The sequence below is a fragment of the Corvus brachyrhynchos genome, unplaced genomic scaffold (genome assembly GCF_000691975.1).
Source record: "Corvus brachyrhynchos isolate BGI_N302 unplaced genomic scaffold, ASM69197v1 scaffold262, whole genome shotgun sequence".
Lineage (NCBI taxonomy): Eukaryota > Metazoa > Chordata > Aves > Passeriformes > Corvidae > Corvus > Corvus brachyrhynchos.
Window position 1 is genome coordinate 2852885 of NW_008236626.1, and position 17517 is coordinate 2870401.

Sequence of the window (17517 nt, forward strand, 5' to 3'; positions counted from 1 at the left end):
AGTAGATTGAGATGAAATTGGACTGAGATTGGCCACGAGTATTCCACTGAAGTTGCTGGAACTAAGGAACAATGTGAGCAAGAAGAATTAGTGTTTCTCTTTCAGTGGGGCTGTTACATCGTACAGCTTGAACTGACAAAATGGAAATAATTGGGTTTTTCTTACTTTTAAAAGAGATATGATTTTAATACCAGAACTCTGGTTTTTTTCATTTGCAGGCTTCAACTTATCACCATATTCAAGAAATAATGGTGCAGTTACTACGCACAGTGAACAGAACTGTTATTACAATGGGACGAGATCCATTAATTGTGAGTAATATTTTAATGCATTTTCCATGCTTTGAAACTCATTTTATAGTTATCCTGGAAAAAAATGCATATATAGTCTTAGTGGATTTCTTGAGAATTATTTTTTTCAAATTTAAAGTAAGAAGTCTCAAGCTTTAGTCTTTTTGTCATTCAGCTGTGACACTGTAGTCACAGTCTTTTGAAGTGTGGTTGTGAGATTTGAACATTCTTTAAGAGAACAAATGATAAATAGAAAGTTAATTGATATTTGCAAAAGAGAAGAAATTTTTACAAATCTGCATAAAGGACATGGTTTAAGACATTGTAAAGAGTATTTCTACTAATCTAAAGTGACATTTTCTGAGTAAAACGAAAAAAAAAAAAAAAAATCTAGGCATGTGCTGGCACAGAACATTTACCTGAGACTTTTTTTTTGTGGAGGTTCCATGATTTAAGAGTTGTATTCAAGGACAGATCCTGCAATTTATTCAGATTTAAGTACGCATCTCCTGAGTGCTCCCTCTGGATTTAGACTATTCCTGAGAATGCAAGGAATTCGTCAGGAATTCAGAGCTTGCCCTTCAGATTGGGCACTTATGGGAAGATGTTTTCTAATGGTTTGTCCTTGGAGATTTATTCTGCGAAATCATAGCATCATTTACTTGATGATTTTAGCCACAAGAGGTGCATTGTGTGCCTTTTAAAATGCCCAGGTTTTCCCTGTTTACTTCTATTGGAAAGCCAAAATAACAGTTTTAGATCATTGCCAGCCAGAGCACGTGTGTCTCCTGATTACTCTCCTAATAACTGAGGAGACTGATCGAGTTCCTCAGAGGAAATATTTGCCAGTGGTTGCTTTGAACTCCCTGGTGGTACATCTGCAGGTTTGAGACATCACTGTAGCTGTTTATCTGAACTCCAGGCTGTTGTTGTTCATGTGTAACCCTCGGGCACATCCATGGCCACAACAGGAAATGGTTTGGAATGAAGATCAGTGACCCTTTCAGTTCTCTCTAGTGTTTGAAAATGCTTTCTGTACTCACAAGGAAAGCATGATATGAGTGTTGGGGATGACCTAACCAGTCTATTAAGGAGTATTTCCGGATACCATAAACAGCACATGAAGAGGCAAAATGAAGCTGTTGTAATCCTGCATAAAAGATCCATTAGGAAACCAGTAGGAAACAAGCTGGTTACAGTAAATTGAAATGGCTTGGAAAATGTTTCTTTTTTTTCCCCCCTCCCATCTACTGTAATTTCTTCAGCTGTTTTAACCTGAAAAGAACAAATTCAGAGTGAGTTTTGAAATGCAATTATCTTCCTTCTAATTATGCTCATGAGCACCTATGCATATGTGTATACTGGGCATTTTAGAGGTTTTTCAAAGCAGAGTTCCAATAAATTGCTATGTTTTCTACAGCTGAGGCAACACCTCTCAACAGAATAGCCTTTTACATGCAAATAAATTGTTTTTAATGAACAAAAGTCTTTTGTATTCAGAAAGAACTGGCAAAAGAAGCTTTTTCCATGCTCTGTGTGCTACTTTAGTTCACCAAGTTAATTTTCAGGTTTGCTTTAACACTCTTGAGAGGGTCAAACTTTTTGTGAAAGCCTGAATGCTTGATCTTTTCAAAATGAAGCAGATCATCAGGAATTATGTCCTGGAGAATGCTTAGGTGAGTTCAAGCTGCTGAAATGTGGGAAACTGCAAGTACAGGTGGGATACATGGAATTGCTGCAGCTGGACTGCATAGCTGATGTTATACAGCTATAAGTGACATTTCAAATGGGGCTAAATCTATTCCTTCCAGGAGGACAGAAGGTTACTCTTTAGATTCTTAAATCTGTGCTTGTGAATATTGCAATTATTTTTATTAACTTCTGCAGTGTAATTTTCTATAACTTGAAAATGCTCTGGACAGTAATGCTAATACTGATTTATGCTGATAAAAACAATGGTTACAATTTACAAGACCTGTAATTCCTTGCAAGTTTAAATGCCTTGCACTGAAAGATAACCGGATTTGATTTACCTGAGGGGTTTTTTTGCTTTCTGACAGTGATAAGCAGGTTAATTTTCATATTCAGGTGCTCTTTTCACAATCCTCTAGCTTGCTGGCAGAGATTGGGGTTTACAGTTGCCTGGATCTTTTCTTGCTGCAATGCCAGTTGAAGGGAAAGGGAAGGGGAAGGTTCTGCCTTGGGCTTAGCTGGTAAGTGCCTGCTGGGAGCTGTGTTCATGTAATTACTGAGAAGAGTCAGGCTCAGAAAGAAACAATCTCCCCAGGAGAAGGAGGTGGTGGTGGAAAGGTAATTTGGCTCTCTGCAGCTACTGCAGGGGGAGACTTAGTTAAATGCCATTCTTGCCTTCATTGTGGTTTAGCAGCTGAAGGCTTTAACAGCTGCTTGGTTGTTTTCACTCTTAAAACCCCACAAACCCCTGGCTGTTTGTAGCTGTAGAATTGCTTCTAAACTTGTTGTGAAGAGGGACAAGTTTATCATGTGAAACTGGCTATGCAATCTTTACCTTGAATATTTCATGAAATTTAGACTTTTAGTTAAAGGTCATTGTCATGCTGTGAAGTCCTCCTACAGGAATTACAGAAGTCAAAATTATAAACTGTGTAGAACACAGCAATACTTGTTTTCAGTCTTGGCTTGGTTAGGTAAATAGAAATAAATATTGTAAATCCACCATATGCATCTTAAGGGTTTCCTTTAGTACTTTCAAACTTGAGTTTGTTCACAATATCAGTTTAACATGATGAAACAAGTGCAGCTATGCTACACAGAGATGTTTTTAGACAGTATTTATATATAATATTGTACAAATAAAACTTTGCCAAAAAGAAATCTGTGAACTCTGTTAAGCAAAGCTACTCTAGAGCTTTCTCTGTGGGCAGATAATGACCAGAGAAACTATTTCCAGAGCTGCCTTGGTTGGAGAATTTGATATGTTGAAATATACCCATGGTCTAGCTAAAAGCTTACAGCTTTTTCATTTGATATTCAAATTGACATCCTTGGTCTACCTGGAAATGCTGCAAAATGATTCCATGAAATGCCTGTTAGTCTGACATTCATTTTTCTTTTCCCAAAGAACAGCTGTTCCCTTCCTTTGGAATCTAAATATTGTTTATTATTAATTGACTCCTGAAACCTAATAAAAATATCTCACTTTATTTAAAAAGATAACATCACATTTAAAGGGCCTAGAAATATACAAAACATACATCAGATTAAGTGCCATTAGGAAGATGGTGTGTGTCTATGCTGGCAGGATTATTATAGTGCACAAAACCATCACAAGCCCTACATTAACTGCTCTTACATCAGACAAACCAGTATTTTATTCAAACATTTTTAATTTTTAAAGAAAGTGAGTTTGACTCCATCAAACAACAATTTCAAATACAGTAATTTTGGAATGTACTGCATTCTGTGCAATGTTTTATATATAGCATGTATAATTTAAATATAAATTCCTCAGAAGCCCAAAATATTTTCATAATCAAGTGCAGTCAAGTAGCTGTGGTTTGGGTTTTTTGTTGGGGTTTTTTTACAACTTATGGGGGGTTTGTGGGTAATTCTTCCATTTTATTTAAAAATGTGTTTGTATTTCTAACATTTCTTTCCTGCTCTGGGAGCTGTTTATAAGGATTAGACAGTAATTTTGTAAACCAGAGAAACTTTTTGTAGCCAGTACTTTTATCTTCCAACAGTCAACCAATTTCTACTGCTCTTCCAATCTTCACACCATAAATTGTGTAGCGTGTATCTGGTAATTTTTTATTTCCCATAAGAATTAATAATTAATGATGAAAATGTTTTTAAAATATTAAACAATAAAACAAACCCCAACGCTTTCATATTATATTTTCATATAGCCAGATTTCTCCAATTACGTGTTACAAAGCTCTTAAATTTTGATTATTTTATGTTGCTAAGATATACATATTTTTAAATCTAAACAAAACATCTAAGAAGCATTACACTGTTCCTGTTCCTGGTGCATCCGTGACTGACACTTCCCCCCCATTACCTTTTGGTAGAAAAAAAGCCTTTTGTCCCAACGTTCTCTTTCAAGTTTTATACGGAAAGCTTTTTGTGTGTCAAGCACTATGGGAATGACTGGGGGTAAAAACTCCTTGCAGCCTTCCTGAAGGAAAGTGCTCTCACAGCACTGGAATTTCATATTTTCTGTCAAGGAAAACAGATGCCTTGAATGGGGTGAGTTTGATAACTCTGAGCACAGGGAAGGCTGAGAGGCCAAGTGGATGTTCCTGCATGGCAGCAGTGGGAGCTGAGGCTCGGCTGGCCTGGCAGCCTCCAGTGCCTCCCTGCTGCTGTGTGCAAAGGTCACAAACACAATTCCATATCCACATGTGGATGATCCAGACTTGACTGACAGAGAGAACTCAAAAACAACCGATTCAGGAATCTGGAAAACAGAAGCTAATTGTGACTAGGAGATTAAGGATGAAAAATTGGTTACAGTTCTGAATTCCACCAAACTCAGACATTAAAATATGAAATCTGTAAGCACTTAAAATCAGTTTATTTCAGTTTTTTAGGAGTATTGATGTTTCTTCAGGCCAAAAGAAAGACTTAGACCCTTACTTGTAACTACCTTTGGTTGGACTTTCTTAAACTAAAAAGAGTATTTCTGTTTTGCCTAGTTCTTCTGACCCCAGGAATTGATTAGTGCTATCTGGTGAACCAAAGTGCTGTGGTTTGTTTAAATTAAATGATCTGGATCCTTTGAAAATAGATTGAAGGCATCATATGCATTATGTGGGCAAACCAAAAATCAGATTGCTTAAAATGAGTGCTTTTGGTGTTTATCAACAAAAGCAACAAAAAGAAAGGCAAAAAGATTGCTTTTCTATAATAAATTATTAAAAATTGGTTCAATACAGAAAAAAATCTTGCTGGTTTATCAACAAAAAGAAAGGCAAAAAGATTGCTTTTCTATAATAAATTATTAAAAATTGGTTCAATACAGAAAAAAATCTTGCTGGTTTGACTAGTGTTACAGCTCTTCGTATTGCTTATTATTATACTTTACCACAGGGGATATTGGACTTAAAATGTTATTTCAATACACAAGAATAATTTATACACTAATAAATCCTTCACTGCATCAATTATAGAGACTAATGCAAAAAAGAAATGCTGTTGGCACAGCAGCACAAGCAGTGCATGTACTTGAGTTCCCATGTAGTCATTTAATTCTTACCTTTTTTATAACCACAACCTATTACTGAAGAGCTGTTCTGTCTCACTAAAGGCATCTAAAAACATGTTAGTAAAAATTAATTTCCTTCTGAAGAGCCTCTAAAATAGAAGTAGTTTTGCGCCTGTCATTTCTGTACTAACTGAAATTAACATGGAAATGTTTTTTAAGTGTCAGTCCTTTAGAATTTTGATAAATTAAGCCATGACATATTGCATACTTTCTTCTAAAAAATTCGTTTCATAAAGAAATTAGTTCTTCCAGACAAAATTATTCTGTGCAAAATTGTTTTTAATGTATTTTCAAATGTGTAATTAACCCTAAGAATTCAAGGAACAAAGAAGTGTACAAAAAATGTACAGACATTTAAAAGTAACATTGCACAATTGTCATGGTTTAGCATGACATGATACAGGATGACTTAGAAAAATAAGATGAAGCAATTAATCTATGGAATACCCTGAACCAGAGCCACTTCTAAGAAAAGGTCTGCACTACATTCCACTAAACTTGCGTTGGAAAACCTTTTCCCCCTGCCCCCCCATATGAAAGGTGACCATGTTTTCATCAGTAAAATAATAGTATCACCAATCATAAATTGGGTTCCATTGGCACAACCTGTGCTAATGGTAACTTGAGTATTTCTGGAGGAAAGAAGTAGCTGTATTGACATCTGATAAATTCTTTTCAGCATATATAAATTTTTTTGTGTAATACAGATCAGTTCACTAAATATTATTTTTATGTTCCATTTTTTATCATCTATTAATTTACATCTTAAGGCAAAAAAAATCTTGGGATATTTTGGTACAGCAATACAGGTCTTAAATGGACAGACTGGGCAAGTGATTCAGTAAGACAAGTAGCCAGGATAGTTATTCCTCTTTATCCAGCAGCTGTGTGATGACTTCTGAGGAACCGTGTCCAGTTTTAGGCTTCCAGGTGTATGAAGGACATCATTCCTGGAGGGACACCACCAGGACAGCTGTGGCTGCAGCATGTGAGATGAGAGGCAGTGAAAATTGGATCTGTTCAGTCTTTTAGATGTGAAGACTTAGGAGAGAGCTCTTATTATCCATGTAGTTCTTCTTGAAGGTGTACTTGGACAGAGCACGATGTAATGAACACAAATTACAACACAGGAAATTCGGAGTAGATGTTAGGAGAAAACCCTGGAACAGCCTGCCTCAAGGAGCTGAGGATTCTTGTCTTTGGAGATACTCACAACTCAAATTCACTGAACTGGACCGTGCTTGAGTAGGGGTTCAACACAAGAGTTACTGTGACACTCTCTTGTTTTACAACCCCAAAATTCTTTTCAGAAAAGTCCATTAAATGGCTGAAACTTCTAAATGGTGCCTTTCATGATGAACAAATAAAAGGATAGAGTAAAACTTAACCTGAAATTCTTTTGTTTGTTGTTCAGTAGTAGATGACAGCAACAAAAATATCTCAGTGGGGATGTGAAATAATTACAATTGTCTCCTTTGAGGAGAGATTAATTTGAACAACTTAGGTTTCCCTGCATTTGTTCTTGATGATGTGGTTTGTTCAAAGCTCAATGAATTTTTTTGCTTTTAGTCCATGTTGCCTCTAAATGGGAAATGAAGGCTGTGTGACATGCTAACTTTGCCTACAATTGTTTTTTAAAGTAGAGATTTAAACCTTGTTATTTTTGGAAAGTTGAAAAAAAGGTCTTTACAAAGCGTATGAAAGTGTCCTTGGAAAAACATGAGAACTTCCTTTTGAAAGAAACCATTTATTTTCTTGAAAATAGTATCTTCATGCACCTTTATTCAGCGAGATGATTTGAATAAATGCAATTATTTTGATTTTTCAGATACTCTAATTAAACATTCTTAACCTTTGTGATTTCATAATAGCACATTTTCAGGTGTGTGCTCTCAAGCTCTTTCTGTTTTAGTGTCTTTTGAAATGTAAAAGGATGCACGAGGAAGTCAAATCCACCAGAAGCATTTTCTTTTCACCTTTTTTGTTTTTCTCCTTAACTCCTTTTTCTCGGGAGCTGGAGGATCAGGTGGTGGCTTCTGAGGTGAAGCTGAAGGTGGATTTTGCTCTGCATTGTCCAGTGTTTTCAAAATCTGATGAAATCTTCCTTCTTGTTGTCTGAAGTCATATTCTACACTATGGAAAAAAATTGAGAGATCTATACTAGTACATGAAGAATTCCCCCTTTAAAGAGCATGTGGAAAGGCTGCTTCCCTCATCAGAGTAACTTGGTGTTATTCAATACAGCCTGGGGTAAACAGAAGGGGTTTAGGGGTTGTTCCTTTGAAAATAAGTTCACCTCTTAATTTTTTTTTTTTGAGCAAAAATTTTACTTCATGTGAGTTAAGAACTCCAACATTGTGCCCAAAGCGATGGGACAAAAATTAAGGGAGACACAATGAAAATGTACTAGGATGACCTTTCAATGTGTTTTATTCAAAGGTCAGTTTTTGATACCATAATCTAACAGTCACATGCTTGCAATTAAAAGCTCTCACATTCTTAACTTTGTTAAATGCAAATGGCTCCTACTAGGACACAGGCTGGGAACAAAAACATATGAAATTAAGCCGATATGTAAGTCTTTGAGGTAAGTGGTGTTAGTTAACAGGAAAGTAGAAGTCATTTCCTCCATTGTAATCCCTAATTATTATTGATGGCAAACAAGAGCCAGGATGTTAATTAGATAGCAGCAGATGAGTGCATAGAAATAAATGTAAGGCTCAAAAAAAAAGTCAGTGTGGACAGGGACTAAGCAGTATTGTATGTATTGTCCTTATTTCAATCATCTTTTCTGGGCAGGAGAGTGAGTTGTGTCAGCTCTGTCTGCTGTGAATGTTTTAGGAGGCAGGGGGGAGGAGAAAGGTTGTATTTGCCATAACGGGAGGAACAGAGCATCATCTGAGGGGGGTTGGGATGTCACTTCAAGGCCCTGAATCTGACTTTTGCACTGATCAGAAGAAATCTGTGAAGTTAGTCAATATGCAAATCTTTAAACACTTTTAATTGTGAGTATTTTTATATAGAATCCATAAACATCATTAAATAGTGTGTTAAAATTAACTTGAAGATTGTTTCCCTTAATTCATGTGTTTTGAGGTTTTTCATTAAATAATATAACTCAACTGGTAAAAAGAAAGCAGGGGGGTTATTTTCATTTATAAAAGAGTAGAAGAATCTCTTGAACAAGAAGCAATGCATAATAAATATTAAAAAAAAGCAGAAGGAAGTGATACAAAATCAGAGCCTGTTGCATTTCATCAGCTTATTACGAAAACTGCAAGTTAATACCTTTCAATATTCACAGACTAAAATCAGAGCCTGTTGCATTTCATCAACTGCAAGTTAATACCTTTCAATATTCACAGACCACGAGTACTGGAGAGGAAATGTTGGGTTGATAGAAAAAGTAAGGGTAGCATCTGCTCATGTTCCTTTTTTCTGCCCTTCTTCAGAGTTTTAAATTTAATGTTGGAGATATCATCTCCAGAGGCAGGAGGTCAATTCAGTCTTTATTTAATACTGCCTATGATAACTGGTTTTGGTTGCTACTTGCATTTGTTTATTATAATACAAACATTTCTATTACATGATCTGGATGGAAAATCCCAAGGCTGGAATCCCTGCTGGGTCGTTAATAAATCCAAATTTACAGTCACTGTTAGGCTGAAAAGCTCTTTATTACTTTAGTGATCAGTGTAATCCACACGGGGATTTCTGTGAGATTAATGCATTGTTTGACTCGGGGACTGTGTGTGATAAAGATGGTTCAGTGACAGCAACCCAGCACTCCACGTGCAGGGTTTGCAACAGTGGGGAGTGAGGTTCTTCAAGAGCAGGAAAACTGGGAGCAAAATAAAACACCTGATTTTATAATTGCAACTGGGATGCTATATTAGGGGGAAAATATTTGCACGGACATTTTAGGCCACATAAAACACAGGAATTGCATGTGTTTGTCTAGAGCAAACACTGACAACAATTGCTTCTTTCAGAATATTGTCTAATGAACTTCAAGTATTAGTCACTAAGAACGCTTTTTTTCATAACCACATCCCCTGGAACACCTTTGCAAATCAAAAACTGTTGTTTCCTTATTGTCTCGTGTTTGTCTCTTAAAAGCAGAAACTTTTTATAGCAACTGTGTTCTGTACATGTTCTATTAATCATTGCACCATGAGCCTCCAGGCATCATTACCACTGCAAACTACCTGGTAAATCAAAAAGGCCCCTCATGTTTTCCTACTTCCTCTGTTCTTTCCTTTGAGTGATGGTGCTTGTTGTTCAGGATCTTTCCTGCTCTGAAACTGTGTAAAATTAAAAACACGGGGTATTTTTCAGAAGAGAGAAGGCATCCTGTGGTCAAGGGTAGTCTGTATACAAATTCTAGGGAGTGATCTGTTCATGTCTAGTCCCATAAAATACAGAGATTGTTTGTTCAGAGATAATGACCAAGTAAAGGAAATCTGTTTTGTCCTGGACCTTCTTTTTCTTTTTAATGGATACAGTCTGTGCTCTTGGGTATGTCACACAACTTCCCAGAGTATCCAATGGGCTGTGAAGAAGACCTACAGCTTTGTCTCAGAGGAGTTGTGGTGTTTAATTTGTGACATGTTAATTACTTGGAAATTCCATTACCAGAGGTTTAGGACATCAGTGTGGGACTGAGTTGTATGTTGAACAATAGGTTCTAGTGCTGTGTCTAGTTTATTAAGCTCTTTACGAAATTTGGTTCATGCAGAACATGTGTGAAAAACACTTCCATGTGAGTATTTCTATTAAAAAAGTAAAGGTTTAGTGATTACAAACTCTTGAAGATAATGGTCTGCTATTTTCTTTGAAATGAAGGAAAAGGTTTCAACCTAAAAGAGACATTATCTTACCCTTTAGTTTTGTAAATGTAATCAAGTAACCCAAGGTGTGGGTTTTCTGCCTCATAACTGAGCTTGCAGAGATTAGATAATGTCTTCAAAAAATTCCTTACTGAGTGGACAAGCTACATGTGCAGTAAACCAAGACTTTGTATCTGTTGGCTTTTGGGTTGATGTCTGGACAGCTGAAGGCTCCTACAGTGTGTTTGTATAGACACAGCATTTGAAACATGTACAGCTTCCAGAACACGGCCCTGCAAAGCCTTCTGGTCATAAGGGCTTAGCATAAGCTGCACTTTAAATCTGAAGTATCTTACACTCAAATTGCACTCTCTGAAATTAATAACAACTGAGGTGAAAATTGTGGGAATTTTGATTTTATTTTGCATGTTAACATGAACTGTAGCTGTAGCTCACTGGCATTCAGAGAACTGAGAGTTTATCTTTTTTAAGATCTAAAATTATTACAGAAACCCTAGCTTTAAAAACGTATCACACAGAGGAATTTCATCATCAGAAATGGCATCACAGATTTTCAAAGCATGCCAGTAATAACACTGTGAACCTTTGTGGGAAATTTCTGTTTGCATTCTCCCAAGTCCAGTCCCCCTTTCCTTTCAGCTAACACCACTGTGAATTGTTTTCTGCTTGGGGTCAAACAACCACTTGGTCTTTTCTTAAAAACTGGGTTAGTCACAGTTGAGATATTTCATAGGTGTGAGCAAAACACTGTTTTGTGCAACTAGAGGGATGCCCAGCCAGGACAGAACCGTGCGAGGGAGCGAGGTACCTGTAAATGATGCACGCCGTGTTCTGACAGGTGCTGCAGTTGTTGAGGTCCTGCCCAGTGTGGTAGAAGTTACGCCTGGAACAGACAGCAGCTCATGAGATGTGGAGCTATAGATACAATAACACAGCTCTGATTCTTTTATGAACAAAAGCCAGCCTGTTCACAACTTCTGTTAGCCCTACTAAAAATTCTAGTATCAAATTCTAAGTTGGAAGGTTTCTTTAAAAAACCCCAAACCCTATGAGCCTTGTCTTGCACCTTTCCCACTTCATGCTGTTAAGGGTTCTGGTATGAATACCTGTTATGAAAACACATAGACATGAGACTGTTTCTAACAAACACATTTTCAAGTATTTGAAAATCCGTGCATTTGCTGAATCAGTCTGATCTCTGTCCTTATGCTTTCCAGTCTTCCATTGACATGTTTCCTATTTGAGTATAACCAAGTCAGATTTTCACTGTGGATAAGATACAAATTTGGAGTGTTGAGAAAACAAGAAAAGTGACTTTTCACGCTTAACATGAACTAGAGCTGAAATACTTTTATGATGTAGAAATCTGCACTAGAAACAGGTTGAGATTGGTAGCTCATTGTGTCTGAAGAAAGTGTAACACTTATACTTAACAAGTTTTATTTGAATTAGGGGAGATCAGTTGGTACCAAAATAATTTTCTGATTGTTTTGGGAAAAATGGGAGTTCATGTGCATTGTTGTGCTATCTATACAAGTGCTTGGAACATTCAGTGAGATGAATCTACCAAGGAGGATTGAAGCTTCTCATTGGATCTCAGAGAGACACTTCAAGATATTTGACAAATTTTTTCTCTTCAACCATGTGGTAAACGAACAGAAATGGATTATAAATATTGCTGTATAATCTGACTGTGCTTCACTGCAAATTAGTCTTTGCTATGGGCAGATTTGCAAACATAATTGAAACCTGTGCAGTGTCTCGTAGAGAACTGCATGCAGGGGAGAGGGAGTGGGTGTTCTGTTCTGTCACTTCCTGAGGAACCACAGTCGGGTGGGGGTTGGATGAAGATTACAAGAGAGAAATGACTTCTTAAGCCTGAGACATACTTGGATCCCTGCCTCTAATCTTGCTTTTTCCTGAATTTTTGGGGTTTGGAGTGTTGCATTTTTGCTATTAGTCTATCTATGTGGATTTTGTCTCTTGTGTTTAAGCTGTTGCAAATCTGGTGCTAGAAAACCATATGGAGCCACCCTCTGAGGGAGGGTAGCTGGATCTGAATTGTATGGGGGAACTCTTATCTAGAACAAGAATTTTTGTGGGCACAGTGAAAGCTAATGAAAGTATTTTCGTGCTAACATCCAGATGGACATTACTAGTTAATGTTTCCAGATAAAAAAGGTAATATGTATGGAGTAAAATCACAAGCCAACTTGATTTATATTAAATTTTTAATGAGTGTAAATTCTTATTTGAATTGTGAGTTGGAATGTCATTCAACAGAAATAAAAGAAGTTCACTTCAATTCCCAGCTAAAATACTTGGAAAAAGAAAAAAATTCTTCAAAATAAATTTTTTTTTTCTTTTTTTTCCTTCAGAAGCTGTAAGAAAATTGGGGTATATATAAAGTTGTGGCCACAGTTAGTTCTATCTTGAGAGTTCTGCCCATGTGAGAACAAGTGCAAAGCCCTGATGCTGGATGGTGTGAGCACAGCAGTGTCATGCTCTGGGCTATTTCTGCAACTGCACCTACACAAAACCCTCAGTGCAGCCTTCTTGTGATGTTTGCACAGTTTGTGGAAATGTGGAATATTATCTGATTCATTCATTAATTGTAATCAGTAAATACAATTAATTGTAATCAGTAAAAACACGGTGCAGTTTTGCACACATAAGTGATTTATCTACATGCATAAGATGCCTGTGCTAAGCATTAAAGTAAATGTATGGTAACATAGTCTTCTTGTTGTTTCATCTTAAAATAATAAAGTAAAAGGGAACCATAATTCCCTCGATTTTTTTCTGAGTTTTTCAAAGATAAATTGTTTGATGGGTATATACTACTTTGCAACAAAACAGAACTTTAAAGTGTATCCTAGGTGCAATTACTCTAAGAGATGCTGTCAATAGTTTGGAAAGCTCTATTAGGATATTCTGAAATCTGTTTTGAGCAGAAAAATATTTAAAATTCTATTTTAACTTTGTCCAATCTTTAGATGTTAGTTGCATTTTTGGGGGGTTTTTTTATAATGCATAATAATGCATGAATACTTTTTGCAGCCTTGGCTATCAGTCCCTGTGTCACCATACTGACAATAAATAGAGGTCATGCTTTGTTATGGGGGTGCAGAAAGGGGCCGCTCTGAAATCTGAGGGTCTGAAGTGAGTTCTTGCTGACAGCCTTCACATGCTCTGTCCTTAGTTCTCAGTCTGCATGTCTGGCACTCCGTGCGTATCTGACCTTGCCATGCTTTGAACACCCTAAATCTAAATGAAAAGGGGAGTTGTTAAGCTGGGCCTTGCACTGGGTTTAGTAAAGGCAGTGTCAGCTAAAGCCAGACTACAAAGGGACTTGCTTCTCTGCTGAGGCCCAAGCACCACAAAAAGGGCATAAGACACGTTTTTGCAAACTCATCTTTAAATACCAGAAGAGCTGTGTTTTTCAGCAGCAAAGTTAAAAGAATGTTAACATCTACTTTACACTTCTGATGAATTACTAATATTAAAAATGAACCATACCCTTCACTGAGGGCTCTGGATTTTTCCAGATCTTGGATTACATTCAAAAGGACTTTAATCTTCTCCTGGTTCGACTGCAAGGATTCCTCTACAGACTGCAGCCTGCCTTGTAGGGCACAGAGTTCTCCATGTGCCAAGTGAATTTGATTTATTTCGTTAATCTCTTTGTTGCTTTGCAGGTTTATTTCACTCCTTGGTGGATAAGACTTTATGTGAAATCCTTCTAAACAGCTGTTGCACTGGGAAACATCTGACTGGGTGGAATTTTTCTCGATTTCAGTATTACGTGACAGACATGGTTTTGATGCATTGCTGCTGGTCAGTGACACCGTTGGGTGATCTTCACTTGGTAATGTCACGCAGCTGGAATCTGGCTTGTGCTCTCCTGCCTGGTGACAGTCTCTGAGGAAACAAGGAGATGAGCTGTGATTTGATGGAGGTGACAGTGGAGTAGTTTCCTTACTGCTGGCATCTTTGCTGGCTACAGGCGGGTCAGAATCACTTTTCTCCTCTTCCCAAGCAGCAGAGTGGGGGTTACATTCACTGCAGTTCGTAGAATTGCTTAGGCAAGGCTCTGCTTTTTCAGAATCAGATGACAGTGTGCTGTTTTCGTGACTTTCGTTGCTGTTGATGACAGTAGAAGAATGCAGTGAATTACTTGAAACCATGGTTGTGTCTGGTGCATCCAGGGAAACGTTTCTGTCTCGTGGAAAACTCACATGAATGTATTCAGGCACCTGTGTAGACGCAGTCGTCTTGTCTGACACTGAGAAATCATCTGAGTACATCGGTCCATTGCTTTGTGCTTTTGATGATCTTTGACCCAAGCCCACCTCACTATTCCTGCATCCATCCTCCAAGTGATCACTTATTCTTAAGTAACAGAGCTCTGAAGACAGAATGTCTGGTTCACAAAGATTGCCATTTACCTGGATAGAGTTTGTAGGCTCCGCTGGCATTTCTGTCAGTGATTTGCTTACTGTCAGCTTTTTCCTTTTAAAAACTGGGAAGTGTTTCCTGAGGCTGGGAGAAGTTTGTATGGCAATATTCCGAAGCCCCTTCTGAGCCCTTGGAAAAGTTGGAGACTGAGATAGCAAGAAATTGTGATCCCTAAATATTTCTGTTTTTCCAGTTGTGAATGCTGTGTCCCGGGCAGGATTAGCTTCCAGCTCTGCCTTGGTGCTGACACCATCATCCTTGAACCGAACTTGCTGGGATTTGGTCCTGCGGTGCTGGGGGTGTCTCAGAAAATCCGCCGAGTCCAGGCTGTTCCTTTTCAGTAGCACTGGTCGCATTTTCATGCTTTGCTGGGCCATTGAATCACAATTTAAAGTCTGCAAGTAACGTGTTTCTTTGCGACCCATTTCATCTGTCATTTGATCTGTGTATTAATATTGTTCCTAGGATACCAATAAACACCTCACTTCTGGAGCTTATCATTCTTCTCCTTGTTATTATGTATATTTTCAACTGGCATGTTCTCTTTAGGGATCCTCTTTCAAATTTAATTGCTGATTAGACCAAAAACTAAGATAAATTAGATATAAAATTTAAGGAAAGATTTCTTGTAGCTCAGGAATGCAAAAATGCTGCTGCCTGCAGCTAACATGGTCTTTGTACTACAAAATTGCAACAGGCTGTTACACTTCCAGTCAACTAATTTAAAGGTAAGGTTGAGTCTATGGCTTTCCTAGTGGCTCTTATTTGACAGCAGCTCTCCATTAGGGATCCAGCTTTTATTTTCTCATGGACCAGTCACATGTGTTTTATTTGCGTGTTGTCTAAACAAGCATAATAACTTTTGGGGACATTTTCATTTCTGATGCATAGTTTTACTGATGGAATATATCCATTAATACCAAACTGAATTTCTTTCTTTAGAGATAGTTTTTCTTCCTCAGCCATCTTTTTAATTTCCAATTGAAACTAATCTTCCCAAACAGGCAAGGAAAACGTAACCACTTCTGACCAGGGAAAAATACAGCATCCAGTGGGATTCAGTGAGAGACGTTATTGATGTGTGGTTGTTACTGCAGTTCTTGCAAACACAAGGCAGATCATATCCAAGGGGTTGGCTCAGTTCTGTAAACAGGAGAGGTCCAGGCTGAATAACCCATAAAGGCAGAATAGCAGAAAGTGTTTCCTGAAAATAAAAAGACAAGAGTTGTAGCTGAACAAACTGGCAAACGGCGTCATTTTCTTCTGCTGTCTCCCAGTAACTTTCCATCATCCCTGGTTCTGTGACTTTGGCAATGAGACAATTGCATAGAAGCTGAAAAATGCTTTAGAATTTTGAAGTGCCTAAAGTCCTTTTTGTATGAAGTACAATACTCAAGAAATGGATATATATATTTATATACAACAGATACAAAATATCATAGGCCTGAATCTGGTCCCAAATGCAGATCTTTAAACTTAAGTCAGATTTGAAAATGGCCATTAAATCCTGTAATGGATGAAATATCCAAAACTGAACAATACAAATGTGAGTTCTTAATTCAGAGGCAAGTTGAGGGGTTGTTTGTTTGTTTGGTTTTTTTTTTTTTTACTTGTTAATTTTAGTGTTCAGATTTGAATACAAGAATGCAACTAAATTCCCAGCATAGTGGTAACTTATTATTAACCCTGTTCCCTGTTAATTCACTGGTCATCTCATTAGCCTTACTACTTCCATTAGCTCAGAACCTTTTATTTAAGCATTGCACAGATTTTACTGTATTTAATTTACAAGAATTGATGAGATGGGTGCAGTGGGAGAGATCTTTTTAAAGAACATAGCAAAGTGTTATGTAGCATCATGTAACATTTAGGCACTGTAATATAATTTAAACAAAGTAATAATGTGATATTACTCTATTATAAAGTTCTAGAAGAAAATGAGTGTTGGATGATTTCACTGAGAGAGAAATGTCACATAAGATATTGAGGAAATAAACATGTGCATTAATACCAAATTTTACTTTTGTGGTAGGCATGAAGTTATGGAAATCTGTGCACTGATTGTGCAATGGAAACAAGTATCACAATAAACAAGTCCAACAGTTTCTGCAAACAACATTCCAGTGCCAAGTTCTGAGTTCTCATATCATCCACTAATTACCAGAGACTTTTTACAGTTTTGTTTGAGAATTTATCCAAATATTGCAGTAGCATTCTCCCCATCACAGCTGCTGTGCTCCAGGCAGATGGACTACTTTAAAAGTTACACTTGCCCAATTAAATTCTGAAAGGAGCTTTAGAAAGCTAATCCTTTGTGTTTTAAATAAAAGTAAAAAGCCCTTAAGCGTTTTGTGAGAGCTCTCTCCTTTGGCTGTAGAGGCATTTGAGCTACATTCCTGCAATCTGAATTTGAAAATTGCTATTTTAACTCTGTTGATTTTTAGCTACCTTGGCATCCAGTACTCTGGGTTTACTATGAATTGCAATGAACATTTTGGTGCTGTTTATACTAAATCAAGCTGAAAGAAAATATATATATAGCTAGGAATGTTCAAATATTTGGATTGAAAACCCAGACTAGTGAATTTCAATGAGTTATAGGTGTCTGTGCTTGAGTTAACAAATCAGTGCAACATTGCCAATTACTAAGTTTAAATAACATTTTCCCTTG

The 17517-nt window shown here is 37.2% G+C and overlaps 2 protein-coding genes across 2 annotated transcripts in view; one reads left to right on the forward strand and one right to left on the reverse strand.

Moving 5' to 3' along the window:
* Nucleotides 1–17517, forward strand: part of DOCK2 (dedicator of cytokinesis 2) — a 157717-nt gene that overhangs the window by 62388 nt on the left and 77812 nt on the right. Inside the window, exon 27 of the mRNA XM_008644215.2 lies at nucleotides 219–311. Coding sequence (XP_008642437.1) covers nucleotides 219–311 — 93 coding nt within the window. The remainder of the gene's footprint in view (nucleotides 1–218; nucleotides 312–17517) is intronic.
* The window catches only part of FAM196B (family with sequence similarity 196 member B), a 29359-nt gene continuing 17638 nt past the window's right edge, over nucleotides 5797–17517 (reverse strand). The window contains exons 2-4 of the mRNA XM_017726547.1: nucleotides 13908–16050; nucleotides 11197–11271; nucleotides 5797–7671 (exon numbers count right to left, since the gene is read on the reverse strand). Coding sequence (XP_017582036.1) covers nucleotides 7485–7671; nucleotides 11197–11271; nucleotides 13908–15283 — 1638 coding nt within the window. The 5' untranslated portion in view covers nucleotides 15284–16050 and the 3' untranslated portion in view covers nucleotides 5797–7484. The remainder of the gene's footprint in view (nucleotides 7672–11196; nucleotides 11272–13907; nucleotides 16051–17517) is intronic.